Here is a 15642-nt window from a genome sequence, read left to right as displayed (position 1 = left end):
AACCAAATGGAAATTTTAGAACTGAAAAGCATAAGAGCTTGTTATAGCTTGTAAGCTGCTAGAATGCAATATACCAGAAACTGGGAGTGGCTTTTAAAGAATTTATGAAGTTTCAAGTTTACAGTTCAAAGGTTGTGAAAATGTCCCAATTAAGGCAAGGCTATAAAAATGTCCAAGCTAAGGATTCCAAGGAAAGAGACCTTGGTTCAAGAAGGCCGATGATGTATGGAGTTTCTCTCTCAGATGGAAAGGCACATGGCGATGTCTGCTAGCTTTCTCTCCAGGCTTCTTCCACAGCTTCCCCGGGGCGTTTTTCTTCTCCATCTCCAAAAGTCTCTGGCTCTGTTGGCTCTCTCGGCTCTAAAGCTTTTTCCAAAATGGTTCCGTTTTAAAGGGCCCTAATTCCATTTTGTAAAAGCAGCTGTTTCTTCTAATCCCTACTCAGTATTGTATGTTTGAAACTGTAATTAGATCATCTCCCTGGAGATGTGATTTGATCAAGAGTGGTTGTTAAAATGGATTAGGTAGAGGCGTGTCTCCACCCATTTGGGTGGGTCTTGATTAGTTCTCTAAACATTTTAGAGAATGAGAGATTCAGAGAGAGCAGAGCAGAACAACATAGCCACAAGAACCAGAGTCCACCAGTCAGCAACCTTTGGAGAGGATGAAGGAAGATGCCTCCCAGGGAGCTTCATGAAACAGGAAGCCTGGAGAGGAAGCTGGCAGATGATGCCGTGTTTGCCACGTGCCTTTCCAGATGAGAGAGAAACCCTGACTGTGTTCACCATGTGCCTTTTCAGATGAGAGAGAAACTCTGTGTTCACCATGTGCCCTTCCACTTGAGAGAGGAACCCTGAACTTCATTGGCCTACTTGAACCAAGGTATCTTTTCCTGGATGCCTTTGATTGAACATTTCTATAGACTTGTTTTAATTGGAACATTTTCTCGGCTTTAGAACTATGAACTAGCAACTTATTAAATTCCCCTTTTTAAAAGCCATTCCATTTCTGGTATGTTGCATTCTAGCAAACTAGAACACAAGCTTATAGTTCTAAGACCATAAAAATGTTCAAACTAAGGCAGCCAGAAAAAAATACCTTGACTCAAGAAAGGCCAATGTCTGTTACGTGGGGAAGCAGGTGGCTGGCATTTGCTGGTCCTTGTCTCTGGTTCCATTGTTTCTAGCTTCTAACGCTAGTGGTTTCCTCTCTAAGAATCTCTGGGCCTTCACTTAGCTCCTCCCGGGACACAACTCTGCATTCTGGCTTGCTTAGCATCTCATGGGAAGGCATCTGCTGGACTCTGCATGTCTAGATGTCTTCTCTTTCTCTTGGCATTCCACGTATCTCTAAATGTCTGTGTCTCTGTCAGCTCTGAAGCAACTGTGTTTTCTCCAAAGTGTCTCCCCTTTTAAAGGACTCTGGTAAACTAATCAAGACCCATTTTGAATGGGCAGAGTCACACCTCCATTTAATCAAAAAGCCACACCCACAATTGGGCATGTCACATCTCCACGGAGTAATCTAATCAAAAGGACATACCCACAATTGAGTGGGCCAATCTCCGTGGAGACAATCTGATCAAAGGTTTCCACCCTACAATACTGAATAAGGATGAAAGGACTTGGTTTTTCTGGGGTACACAGCATTTTCAAACCAGCACAGTTAGGGAAGACAGGAAGAGGAGGAGTCATTTTGAAAGCTCCATGAACCCACCCTGAGAACAGGAATATGTCTTCTAATGACAGGAGATTCTGGCTTCTTGCCAAAGGGGTATTTGTTCCATTTGCAGTGATATGGAGGCCAGTCTTGAGTCTTGGGTCTTGAGTTTTGGCCCAGTAGTCCGGCTTTGCATGAGAAGACAGGTCAGAAATTGCTATGTGTTTATCAAATCCCATTTTCTCTTCTTCCTGGGCAGATAGCTAAACTACATATCCCAGCCTCCTTTGAAAATAGGGGGACCATATGACTACTTGGCAGCCAATGGGATGTGGACAGAAATGATGAACTCCACTTCTAGTCATTAAAAAAAATTCCTGTGATTCTTGTCTGCCATGCTGGAGACCCAGGTTCGATTCCCAGAGCCTGCCCATGCCAAAACAAAAACAAAAACAAACACAAAACCCTCCTATATAAGCCTCCATGTTACCTTTTCCCCCCTATCTGCTGCCTGGGAAGGAGAAGGGTCAACAGAAGAGGCTCTGGGAGATAAAGGGAGCCAGAGCCCTTGAATCATGGCGTGGGTGGTTGACCACCAAGCACCCTCAGGGAAATGTATTGTGAATGAGAATAAGGTCTTACTAATCAAGAATTAGTTAACCCTGTGAGATTTTTAATAAACTTTTTTTTTCTACTGCTGTTAGCTGACCCGGCTAATACGAAGGTCTAACTGGGAAGGCAGAGTTGGATGCCTGTGCACTTGATGGGATGGGAAGAACTGTCAGACTGTTGGGGATTGTGATGATGGAAATGAAGCCACAGGAACCAAGTAAAAATGAATGCACAGCCTTCAGATCGGTGTATCACGTTTTATTTGGCAAAGATTTGGCCTTCTCAGGGTGGAGAGGTTAAGGAGGGAGCAGAGGGGTCCTTGGCTCTTCAACAAGGAGCCAGTCACTCCTCATGGGCCACGTAATTGTCCTCCAGCTCCCACTGGCAGTGGACCAGCTAGACCCTGGATTTTAGCATTGATTTAAGTGGCTCTCTGGAAGGTAAAGTGTAGGTAGTCAAAAGTCTGGGAACCCTGGGGACATCCGTTCCTAAAATTAATAGCACCTAAGGCCCCAGATAGAAAGACAAGAATTATCTCTGTAACATCAGGAGTTCCTCCCAAGGGGCTGCCCACTGAGTTGACAGGTGGAGACCAGGTCTTCTTGGGTTTGGTTGAAACAAGGAGGCTAGTGTGAGGCCTGACTAAGGAGGCAGTACTGAGGTCTCAGATGGGTCATAAAATGGGGGAAGCAAAGGGAACTGAATAAGAATGAAAAAGAAAAGTAGAGGTCCCCATGTTGGTGCCTTGACTTATTTTGCAATGAGAGACAAGCTAGATTTGGAGCTAGCAGGGCATTGTCTTCTGCTGCCTGTATCTTTGACTGAGATTTGGGGGGCTGCAGTCTTCTGTTCGGGGCACAGCTTCAGGATGTGAGGATCACGGAGGATGCATGCCCAGGCACCTATGCTCTCACCACAGCCAACTCACCCTCTGTCCAAACAGATGTTTCCACAATAGGTCCAGCAGCATGTCGAATTTGGAAGTAAACAGGTCTGGAATTTAGTGCATCTTTTTTCACAAAACATTGGCGGAGGCTGTACCCAGCACTGATCAATTACTTTTTCTTCATCTGGAATGGAGATGGTAGAAGCAGCTATTTTTCCACATCTTAGACAAGAAACCCTTCTCAAGCTTAACAAACCCTTCTGCAACCTGAACTCCAAGCAACAAATGAGGTATTTCAGTGCCTTTAAGTGAACCTCTTCCCGTATCTCCTCTCATTGCAGCCGGGGTCCCCTCACAGGAGACTACCCTTGCAGGACATGCCTTCTCTCCCTCTACAAGTCCTCACAGCATTGCTGGCCTCTGAGTCCTCTCCAATCACCCTAAACGCAGGACCTGGGACACCCCTAATGTGTATAGCATCACCCCACCAAATATATTCTCATATAACTTTCCATTTCAGGGTCTGCGACACCATCTTGCTCCAATTTCCACACCAAATTTGCAGAACAGGAAACGGAGCCAAAGGAGAATTGGAATCTATTTTTCTCCTTTTCGCTTTGCCTTCCCTAATGATTCACTCTCTCCCCAACTTCCATGTCTTTCACTAGCCACCAACCTTCCCTCTAAGTCCCCCTTTTCTTGTCACATGATTCCCTTATTTGTCGGTTCCATTTTTTCATGTTCTAAAAAGACTAATGCACGTGCTAAATATTACCCTTTCCATATTCTTTAAAGGCATGACCAGATGAAGCACAGAGGTTCTGAAAATATGGACTGGAAAGAAAGCTCTGTGATGGTGTTTCCTCTACCAAACTTGTCAGCCACTGGAAAACGTTATTTCCTGTAGTTTTAAACCAAAGCTATACTCTTTCATCATATAGCCATTATTGGTCTCAGAGATGGGAGAGATTGCTTGGAGGAACCCCAGACTGGAAACATCCAACCTGATCTTGCTTGGATGTCTCTGCTGAGAAAAGGCTCTAATCCTCTAATGGGTGATCCCAGAAACGTGAGCCCTGCATCATCTATGCCAGGTATCCCAGGGCTGGGCCCAGCCCCTCTCCCTTGCCAATCTACGTACTAGGATATTTGTTCCAGAAGCCTCCCAGCACAGGCAGAAGCATCATGACCACCTGTACGAGCATGAGGAGCAGGAGCACCCAGGGCTTCATGGCTTCTCTCTCTGTTTCAGGGTTAAATGATGGTAGGTAGAGAAGGAAGGGAACCAACGAGAGTAGGAAAGAGAGAGAGACAGTTCTTGTGAATGTTATATTATTCTTTCTCTTACTTTTCCTTTACATCCTTGGCTCCCAATGATGTATCAACTCCCAAGTCGAGCATTAGCTTCTCTAAAGCTTCTTCCCCGATACCCCTTCCTTTGCAAAAAATATTTCTTTAAAAAAAGTATTGCTTTTCTGATTTAAAAAAAAAACAGTAAACCTTCAGATTGTACATTGTATCAAGTAGGATTTTTAAAAGGACAAAGAGGAAATAGATAAGTATTAGCAATTCCACCATCCAGAGAGAACCAGAATAGTACATACTTTATGTTATGCTGTATTTAATTTTTATGCAATTAGAAATAGAACACTTAAAGTGTTCTGATTTTTTATTTTAAACATAGGTAACATGATGATATTATGCAAGCTTCCATCAAGACCCTAAGGAAAATCACCGGAGTGATCCCAAGTGAATCATAAGATAGATCACTTGGCATGATTTGGAAAATAGGTGAAAAGCCAAGAACTAATTGGTGGAGCCTTAGAACTTTCATTCACATAGAGTGTCCAGAGTTGGAGGAAATAGAGATTTTGAAGAGGATTTTGGTAAAAATCTTTGCTTGGGGCAGCAGAGATGCTGCCTTCCAATTCTGAATTGAGAAAGGGCTTTGAGATACTCCACACAGAGCTTCTTCTGCACCCCAAGAGTTTGTGAGGTCCGTGTGGTTGTGGAGAAGTTCATTTATTCACTCATTCAACAGATATTGCCTACCACGTCCCAAGTTCTAGACACTGGAATACGGTGGTGAACAAAACAGACACCAATTCTGGCATTCATAGAGCTGCCATTCTAATTGAGACAAAAATCAAACCAAATGAATGAGGAAATGTATAGGTGGCAGTAACTGCTGAGGAGGAAAGAAAAATGAGGCAGAAGAATAAGAGCAGCTTGCTGACATCTAAGAGATGACGAGTGGGAGGGATTGGGCCATGGGACAAGAAGCCTTAAGACCATTCAAAATCCCCAGTCCGCTCCCATCTGCCCCTTTCATCCTCTATCTGCTGCTTTACCCTCCAGAAATCATATGGGAATGAAAATGAAGGAGACAAAGAAAAGGGCTAAATTCTGGTATCATGAATTACACAGTAACGAGGCAGCGATTCTATTCTTCCCTGAAAGTCTTTACCATTTGTTTTCAAAACAGCTGAAGAGGTTCTTCTATGCCGTCCAGTATGGTAGCCACTAGGCACATGTGATTATTTAAATCAATGTAAATGAAATGAAATTAAAACTTCAGTTATCTATAATTCTAGCCACATTTCAAGTACTCAATAGCCACATATGGTAGACGGTGTCTACCATATTGGACAGTGCAGACATAGAACATTTCCACCATTGCAAAAGATCAGATATTTGGGGGCTTCCACTCTTAAGTGCTTATATCTGCTTTCCAAATGTCTCCATTCAGAACCCATGTCCCTGCCAGCTTGATTCGGAGTAGCTTTTTGAAGGAAAATTGCCAACGTAAGATGTTGAGACTTCATTTACCATTGGCTAATATTTTTATCAAAGGATACAACTTAATTGGTGAGGCTTCAGGCCAAGGGAGGACTCTCTTTGAGTACGGTGATTTCCAGGTAACCTACAAATCACTCGTATTCTTCCCACAGGAAAGCAGTTAGCAAGGCTCAGAATGTGAAGGCGTCAACACATGGCTAGACAGGTGTAGATGCAGCTGCTCTGTTTTCCAACAAATGAGGATATGAGCTATGAGCTAACTGGGGTGCAGGTAAGCATGGATTGGGATGGACCTTTGGATTCCTCGTTTTTCTCCTGGGCACAGAGAGGAGGAAAGCCTGGTACACAGTGTAGGAGTGCAATAAATCCAAAGAAATCGTTTATAAGAGGCTATTTATTTGTATTCAAAATATAATCCTAGTCCCAAATTTTCCAGAGCTTTGAAAACTATTAATTAATAAGACCCCACTTTTAGCCTAATTTTCTGAGTTTCTTACTTGCTCCCAAAGCATGTTTGGGATTTGGGGTGGTCCAATCCCTTTCTTTTCACACCTTGGATGTACTGGAAGTTCCTAGAGAAGAGACGCGTCATAATGCCCGGGCTGGGTACTTCTCACCCACAAAATTCTGGGTGAATTCCATGACTATCCTGAGATAGAATGTGGGGCCATAAAAAAGGTAGCCGGGCCTCATAAAGACACAGAAATACTGCTGCCACCAAAATTCAAAATCTTTGGCTTTCCAGATATGGTTAAAGAAGAAAGAGCACTAGATTTAGAGTCAGGATTGCTGGTACCTTTTTCAACTCTGCCCCTTTTACCCATTGGACCTCAAAAGGATCGTGTCACCTCTCTGTTTCCTTATTTGAACAACAGGGATCCTAACCCCCACCTCACAGGCAGAGCGTTGATGCTGTCTGGGCAGGGGTTTCATTCAAGCAACCCCCAAATGAAACCCATGGCCCAGGACACTTACCCTCACCTACCTCTGAAGGCCTCTGGATTGGAGGTGCAGTAATTGGCCAAGCCCTCTTTCTTCTAGCCTCTGGGAGTGGAGTGGGTGGGGCTGGAACAGGGTGCAGAAAACAAATTTCAAAGGCTTATAACATAATGCAGATTCTTGTTGTGGAAGATTTTTAAGTTCTGCCCAGGAACTACATCTCGGCCACATCATGCACTCTTTGATTCTCACCCATCCAGAAGCACCGCGTTTGCTTTGATGCAAGCGGTATCTCCTTCTAGGCTTGGAAGAACATTGAGCACCTGGGTTGTGGCCAGAGCGTCCCCTCTTCCCAGGACCCAAGGACCGTGTCTCTAGAGACTTTATCTGATCCATCTGGGTCCATCCATCGGTAAGAAGTCAAGGACAGAGTCTAGATTTATTTTCTTTTGGTTATTGTGTGCCCTCTGTATTGATTCGCCTTTGCTAATAAAAACGTTGCGCCATCACCCCTCACCCAGGGCCATGTGGCTTTCATTTAGATAAAAAGAGATGGAATAGGAATGACTATGTTTCTAATCTCTATCTGTTTTCCTGGTTCATTAATTTTGTTTCATTTCTCTTCATTGCTGTACCGTAATCCTTTGAGTGATTAAACAACAAGTTGTCTCTCCTGCTGAAGAACAATATTCCTCTTTGTCTTGATTTTTTTTTCTGCCAGTGTCTTGGTCTTGACAATAGTTTGTCTATGTGGCTAAGCTTTTTAGAGAGTCAGCTTTGGGTTTTGTTTATTTTCTTTTTGTTTCGCACCTCATTGACTTAGTGCATTTATCATTCTTCCTTTTTTCTTTAGGTTTTATCTGTTGCTTTTTCCCCAACTTCTAGAGTTTGTTATTGACATTTATTCCTTTCGATGTAGGTAACTAAAGCATTAAGTTTACTTCTCATGGTCGTCCTCATAGATTTAGGTATGTAAATATAGTTATTGTCGTCCAAATTTAAGTATTTTCTCATTTCCAGTATGATAATCATATGTTACTGAGCATTGTGATTGTTTCTTAGATATATGAGATTAAACAAATACTTTCAGTATTGATTTCCTACTTTATTGCATTTTGAAAAGAAAGCACTGTATGATGTTGATTTTTTTACTTTTTTGAGGCCTCCGGTGTGGCCTAGCACCTGATCAATTATTGTTAACGGATTCAAGTGTGTTTGAAAAAGAATGTGACTTTTAAAATAACTTGAGCTCATTAATTATGATATTCATATCTATTTCTTTGCATTGGTTATTGGTTTTCATTTATTGAGGTCATTTTGCTTGATGTGTAAATTATATTGAGACTTTCTTTTTCTTCCAATTTTCTTAGTTTGCCAGAACTGCTGTGACCAGTTCCTGCTGTCTGCCTGGTGGCATGATTTAGCCACGAAGCCTTGAAACCTGGCCCCAGGCAGTTTTCAGCGTGGTGGCGAATTCAGATCTTTGCTTTGATGTTATATAACATGGGACTGGAATGCTTGACAAGTGCAACCAGGGGTAGATTGTCACAGGGGGCTGGTGGAACAGGGATGTAGTATATTCTCAAACCACCATGAGGCATGGAGGGTGCTCCCCAGGCTGGTACAGTGCTCCCACCTCTATGCATGGAGCTGCTTCCTCCCCTCCTTAGGAGGCTGGAATATGCTTAGCCACAGAAGGGCTCTTCTAAGGAAGGGTGCTGATATTTAAAGTCTCATTGATTTATCGTTGGATGTAATTCTGCCTTTGGAGTCAAACTCAAAATCTGTTTGCAAGTCAGATCTTGGAAACAGTGGTCTGAAATGTATTACTTTCTGTTCTAGTTTGCTAGCTGCCAGAATGCAACACACCAGAGACGGATTGGCTTTTAATAAAAGGGAATTTATTGTGTTAGTTCTTCAGAGAAAAGGCAGCTAACTTTCATCTGAGGTTCTTTCTTACATGGGAAGGCACAGGGTGATCTCTGCTGGCCTTCTCTCCAGGCCTCTGGGTTCCAACAACTTTCCCTGGGGTGATTTTTTTCTGCATCTACAAAGGCCTGGGCTGAGCTGCGAGCTGCTGAGATGAGGTATGCTGAGCTGCTTGGGCTGTGCTACACTGAGCGCTCTCATTTAAGCACCAGCCAATGAAATCAAACATCATTCACTGCAGCAGGAACGCCTCCTAACTGACTGCAGATGTAATCGTCAACATGTAATTGGCTGAGGTCCACAGCAATAGAATTAGGCACCTTCACCTAGCCAAGTTGCCACCTGAATCTAACTACCATGCTTTCCAATGCCTTCCTTAAAGTGAACAGAGAAAATCCACATTGTGGAGGGTTAGTGGGTAAACAGACCATCTATTCTCCTTCCTTCTACAAATGTGAAAATGGATCACATAAAATTGGGTCTCTGGAGAACTATTGCAGCTGAGTTGCCTGTGGTCGGCTGATGATTGCATGGGCTCACATGTAACCCACGAAACGCTTCCTTGAGTCCAACATGAGCCCGTCACAGAGGGAGCTGCTCCCCTCGCCACACGATGATCCTTCTTTGAGAACATCTGGAAGAGTTATCTCTTCTACCATGAATACATGTACTTTACTTGAGCATGTATTTCGACTTAGTTCATGCTCACTCTAAGTTCTGCAACTTTTATGTTCCCCTTTTTGGACTGTTTGTACAAAAGCTTAGAGACAATTTTGTGCCATCTCATAGCGAGTGTCTATGACTGTGGCATTCATTTGTTGCACTAATCTCACTCATGATTCTATTATACTTTCTTATCCTTATTTCTCATTTGCTTTGTTTTCCTTGTATAAGCTAAATTTGGTTTTGTTCAGACTGTGTATTTGAAATCTTGGTACACTTCCTTCAATCCTTTCTGAAATAAAGTTGAATATAAATGCATAAATGAATAAAACCATAAACCATTTACTATGAACCCAGGCCTTCATATTAAATGAAAATTTTTTTAAAAATCCAAGACACCATGCTATTTTTAAGGCAGAAAGGATGGGGTGGGGCTTTGGAGACACAAGGTCCCTCTTTGTTTCAATAGCTTCATGGTTGGGTACTTGGGCACATCCTGTTCTGCACAAAGGACAGAGAGGAGGTGGAGAGGGGAAGCGGGAGAGTAAACATAGGAGGAGCCGCCAAGAATTTAGGCTCCAATCTAAAATAATAGTCTCAGCTCAGAGATTTCTACCATCTTTTCCCAATAACACCAACAGGAGGTTAGCATCAACCCTTCCTGGTGTTTTTATCACTACTGCGAATACTTTGAATATATAAGAGCCTCAGGAAGGGCTGTATTTCTGTCTTAACCCTTATCCTGAAGCAAAGTTACAATACTGTGGGGTTACACTCTAGTTTAGGATTCCCTAAAGCCCTGGATATACTCTTCCTTAGTTAGAAACCCACGTTTACCTTGCGATTCAGGCTTTCTCTTCTCTACCCTCAACACTGAGGGGTCACTAAGGGATGAGAAAGGGATGATGGAATGTGGAACTATCTGTACTCTATTACATGGAGAATTTTCTGGAAAAGAGAGTCCAGGAGGGTAAGTAGATACCAAAGGTACCAAAGTAAGCTTTGGGTTCCAGTCAGAGTTCAATGAACCCGCACCATTCAATGAGTCGAGGTGGATTTAGGTTTGACTACCAGGAATCCATAAGAAGCTACAACTATTGGTTCTTCATATAATTCCAACTGCTACATTTGCCATTGTTCCCAATATACTATCTATGTCTCCCCAAAAGGGCTCCTGGGTGAGTCTTGAAAGCTGGGCTATGAGAGAAGATGGTGGGTGAAGTTCGGAAGCATAACTGTGTTTGTGATTATGTGTAAGCCCGTGCTCCAGGTAGAGGAATTTTGAGTATTTGAGTACTGACACTGTAACACGAAGTCCTTTCCCTCAGTCCAATATGCTGAATCCAAGGAAGTTGAGATGTCTCCAAATGACAGCTCTCAGAAGTTCACATGAGGAGGTTGCGGTGGTCCTAACCACAGCTTTCTGACCAATGAGACATGTGAGGACACCTGTGCACTCTCCGAGGAGAACTCTCCCAATATCCAGAGCCCAGAGGCTGGGAAGCATCTACAACCCCAGCTCTCTACGCCTAGATTCTAAGGATCATAGTTAAGGGGCCCAGTGGTAAGAATTGGTGTGGGGAGGGATTAGCACGACTGATGGTCCAGAAATGGGACTTTTCTTTTATTTCCAAATAAATAGAGGCATCTAATTCCAACTGTTGGCAAAGTTTTTCAAGAATTTTGCTGTGACTTCCTAGAATCTCTTCATGCACTCTCTTATTAGCATTGCTTTGTTAGGTTGTAACTTCTGGAATTCCCAAACACATTATTCCCTTATTCTAACATTTACTTTTAATGTACCTCTTCTACTTTTATGCCTTTCACCTTTACTTTTGTGTCCCTCATATAATATATGCTTAGGGTAAAGGAGGGAATTCTTACTGAGGAGGCCTCTGGACTAGGGAGTTTTAGCAATTGAACACTGCCCACCCCCCACCAAAAAAAGAATTTACTGTTTCTTAAAGAACTACAGCTTCTCAAGAAGATTCCAGGTTTCTTGGAGAAGAATCCAAGGTTCTTGCTTGTCTCTTACTGATGCACTCCTATTGCCTACAACCTCTGTATTTTTCCCTTAAGGACTGAGTCCCTGGGTCTCTGACCTTTTCCCCTTCATATATTGTAGAGAAACTCCCCACACTAAGTTACAAGGAGCTTGGAAAATTATAAAAGGATCTAAGTGCACAAACTCCATGCAAATAAGACCTTTTTGATTTAACTGTGATTTCTTGCTGCTCCTTGGTCATTGAAAGAGCTAGATATTTTATTAATTTTATTCAGGAGCCTTATTCTTTTTGTTGACTTCTGATTAAACAGTTCTCTCCACCATTGCTTCCAAAGATCTCCTGGATTTACTTGATGTGAGGTTTCTTCACTCAACTCCTTTCTTGGGTGTCCAATTTCCATGACCAGGTTCCCAGACTGACTCCTGCATTAAAATTTTCTCAAGCAACTCAGCTACGCTGATACTCAGCTCTACTTAGCATTTGTGTCTAGAATCAATGCACACTTTTCTAAAAGCTTCACTTTTTTCCATACTGCTATTATCCAGGATTCTTGCTAAGGGTAGTTAATTTTCCATCTATCTTCACAGCCTTCTCTTGGAAGCCATCTATTTAAGCCTTATATCTCATAGACAAAGTTACCCAAGACAGTAGCATAAAATAATGGCCAATAAAATAGTATCATTTTAACCTGACATCATGAACCTCTACTCTAGACATTTACGAATTGAGTAACCCAGCAAGTACTCTGCCTCAGTCATGTGGCAGTTAGAGTTTGCTGGGAGTGAAACTTTCTGTCAGTGTCATTTCAGCAATCTCTGTACAGAGAGAACAAGATTATATTTACTTGGAGAGGTTATTTGGGAGAGAAATTTTTCAGTAAGCAAACAACTCTCAGCAGTTACAACACAAGCTTGGTATGCCAGTTTGCTACTGTTGTGTACCCCAGAAAAGCCATTTTCTTTAATCGTCATTCAATTTTGTTGGGTAGAATCTTTTTTATTAAGTTGTTTCCATGGAGATGTGACCCACCCAATTGTGGACATGGTCATTTGATTAGATGGAGATGTGACTCCACCCATCCAAGGTGGGTCTTGATTAGCTTACTAGAGTCCTGTAAAAAGGGAAACATTTTTGAGAAATCTCAGATGTAGGTGCTTGGAGAACAGTTGCTTCAGAGCTGACAGAGATACAAATATTTGGAAATGCTTGGAGTGCCACCAGAGAGAGCAGATGCCAAGACACAGGCAGAGCCCAGCAGACATCGCCATGTGCCTTCCCATGAGATGCTGAGCAAGCCAGAACCTAGAGAGAGCCAAAGGAAGCCAAAAATGAAACCCAGCCCTGGAGAAGCCAAGTGAGGAACCCCCACAGGAAACAGAGGCTGAAAGCACTGGAGCCCAGGAGCAAGGGACCAGCAGATAACAGCCAGGTGCCTTTCCAGCCGACAGGTGTTCCTTACAGCATTGGCCTTTCTTGAGTGAAGGTGACCTCTTGTTGGTGCCTTAATTTGGACATTTTTATGGACTTAGGACTTTAAACTTATAAAGTAAAAACTTCCTTTTTTGAAAGCCGTTCTATTTCTGGTATATTTCATCCCAGCAACTTTAGCCAAACCAAAATACTTGTGAACATGGTCTTCATGTTTGCGAATGGTGTGGTCTCAGGGTTCCCTGAAGGGCATATAAGGGATTTTATGAAGTGGTTACACTCTTTAAGTGATATTAGCTAGGCTAGATGGAGAATAATTTCAGTTACTCACAGCCATAACTCTGTAGACAATACACCCCTCGAAAGCCATCTCTCCACTTCCCATTTCACACCTCACGCCCACTAGTATTTCCTGGAATTGTCTATTGAAACTCCTAACACTAAATCCTTGTTTCAGGGTCTGCTTCTGAGGGAACCCTAACCAACCTCTTACCCAGTGTGGAAATCGCCCTATACACCATTGCTGCTGGATGGTCCTTCGGTATGCAGGAATACTTCTAGTCATGGGATCCAATAGCTTGTTCCATTGTAGGAAATCATATCTTGTTAGAAATCTCTTTCTCCCATTAATCTGAAATTATTTCTTTGTAACTGCCACCAATTTTTCCTGTCCTCTGGGAACCACTCCCCACATAAGCCTATTATTGTCTTGACCCCTTGAGAAGAAAATAGGAAAAGAATATGTGCAAACCATACAGCAAAGGACTGACTGTAATTCTTGTACAGGAGGGGCAAAGAGGGGGCTTATGATGATTGGAAATTTTCTGGGTCCTTACCTAGTTGTTTCACTGTTTTTGAGCATAGGGAATTCAGAAGATTAGGCATCTTCCTTTCCCCAACAACTTTTATCCTCTTTCTGCTTCCCTTCAATATACAAGCATATCTTAAAGCCATCATTTCCTCTAAACAAAGACATTACATTGGCGAATGTACTGCAATCAAAGGATATATGAAGTTTGCCCCTTAACCTCCATTAGCTCCAGTGATACATAAGTGCATGGAGGATCAAATCATGCCTGCTGTTTGAGTCCCACAGGAATCTAACAAGAAAAAAGCTGTTGATACTTCTGGTCTAAAAGGCTGCTTCAATCTACCATTTCTGGACCACTGCTTCAAACCTTGGTAATGGTACTGAGCGTAGACAAAGGGCATCCCAGAAGAGAACAGGGGCCCCATGGATATGTGGTGCTAATGGGAGAAATGGCCAGAGTTTGGAGAAGGGAGTTTGGTTTCATTCAGGAAGATACCCTATCCTAGGGTAGGGAAGGTTGGAGAATGATCTCTGGTTCTCACATCCAATCTACTGTCCTATGTAATCGTCTATCCATCATTAAATTCTTTGCAAGATAATCTGGAAAAGAGAAAATCTAAATATTTATATATGCAGAGTAAATCATGTGAAATCTAAACATATCTTTTTAGCCACCGATCTCACCATTGCATACCATGAACCCAAATTCAAACTTTTCCAGCTGACTTACCACTTCACACATAGGTGAAGAGCTTTCTGGACTTCTGACCATGCTCTCTCCTCAGTCAGAGGCACATTTCATCCACTCTTCACTGAATAAAATGAAGTCTACTTATTCTTCAAGGCCCAGTCACAAGAAAATCTCCCCTGAAAAGCCTTTTCAACATCCCACAAACAGAATTAATTATTCATTTCTATTTTCTCCTAAGCTACCTAACACTATAACAGCATTTATTTAATTGTACTAGATTAAGAACAATCATGTACCTAACTGTGTGATCTTTGACTGAAACAATCTTTATAGATAGTGACAGATTCACTTAGCTCCAGTGGAATCGAAGTGGAAATTTGTTTCAGTAATTATCTGTTGACAGGACAGAATGGAAATCCCCATCATAAGATTTCCTAAATTCTAACCAGGCCTAAGTGTCTGACTTATCCTTTTCTTTTCACCACCTTCCCTTTCCTCTCTCGATTCTGCTCATCCCGATTCCACTTTATTCCATGGATTCAAGCTCCCATCTCCGTCTCCACAGCCAGTGCTCTCTTCATGCTCCACTTCTTTCATTGGACTTTTAGGACGGGAGCTCAGAACCACCACTCTCTTCCTTATCTTCCTGTCTCCAATCTCTTCTAGCTCCTCTCCATCCTGCCCAGTGCTTCTAGTGCAACCTACACTGCTGACATACCATAATTTTCTACAAATGTAAGAGTCATTCAGAGGGGTTGGTTGCAAAGTATCAGTACATTGGATGCATCACGCTTTTGTGGCATTTAAGTTAATCTCTTTCTTGTAAGACTATATCAAATCCATCTTATTATACATCTACGTCCTTCCAAATGGCCTCCAGTGGGCAGAATATTTTCTGGCTCCTACACTTTGGACTTGGCCCTGCAACTTGCTTGGTCCAAAGGATTCTATCAGGCTTGAAATGTGTTTACAGGGCTGGATTTCCTCTGTCATGCACCTGTATTTTGCAGTGAGAAGATGACGCCTGAAGAAACTGATGGTCCAAAGTGAAGGAAAGACACATGGATGAAAAGTGGACCTAACCCATAGCCTGAAGATGAGCTCATCCAAGCCCAGTTTAGAGTAGCTGAACACCTGCTGATCTCCAGATGTGTGAGAGAGAAATAAATGCTTTTTGCTGCTTGTCATTAACATTTTTTAGGTTTTGTTTCTTTTTAAC

General features: G+C 42.4%; 1 protein-coding gene and 1 long non-coding RNA gene across 9 annotated transcripts in view; one reads left to right on the top strand and one right to left on the bottom strand.

Moving 5' to 3' along the window:
- WFDC8 (WAP four-disulfide core domain 8) overlaps positions 1-10387 on the bottom strand; it is a 46288-nt gene extending 35901 nt beyond the window's left edge. The window contains exons 1-4 of one of the 7 annotated variants that reach the window (XM_077167890.1): positions 10325-10387; positions 6942-7021; positions 4299-4400; positions 3200-3341 (exon numbers count right to left, since the gene is read on the bottom strand). In XM_077167890.1, coding sequence (XP_077024005.1) covers positions 3200-3341; positions 4299-4389 — 233 coding nt within the window. In that variant the 5' untranslated portion in view covers positions 4390-4400; positions 6942-7021; positions 10325-10387. Of the gene's footprint in view, positions 1-3199; positions 3342-4298; positions 4401-6453; positions 6887-6931; positions 7022-7147; positions 7403-10324 lie in introns of those variants that run through there. The other 6 variants (XM_077167892.1, XM_077167881.1, XM_077167898.1 and 3 more) reach the window with 6 other exon arrangements.
- Positions 6572-15604, top strand: LOC143689746 (uncharacterized). 2 transcript variants are annotated; one of them, XR_013178910.1, is made up of 3 exons: positions 6572-6964; positions 7156-7307; positions 15434-15604. It is a non-coding gene; the product is annotated as an uncharacterized LOC143689746 (long non-coding RNA). The 2 variants fall into 2 exon arrangements; XR_013178911.1 differs by lacking the exon at positions 15434-15604 and adding exons at positions 7815-7863; positions 8266-9714 and having other exon boundaries at positions 6572-7307.
- Positions 15605-15642: the final 38 nt, after the last annotated feature.

This window comes from Tamandua tetradactyla, chromosome 1 (assembly GCF_023851605.1).
Source record: "Tamandua tetradactyla isolate mTamTet1 chromosome 1, mTamTet1.pri, whole genome shotgun sequence".
In the NCBI taxonomy this organism is placed as follows: Eukaryota; Metazoa; Chordata; class Mammalia; order Pilosa; family Myrmecophagidae; genus Tamandua; species Tamandua tetradactyla.
The sequence above is the reverse complement of the archived record's forward strand: the minus strand, read 5'-3'. Positions and strand labels throughout refer to the sequence as shown.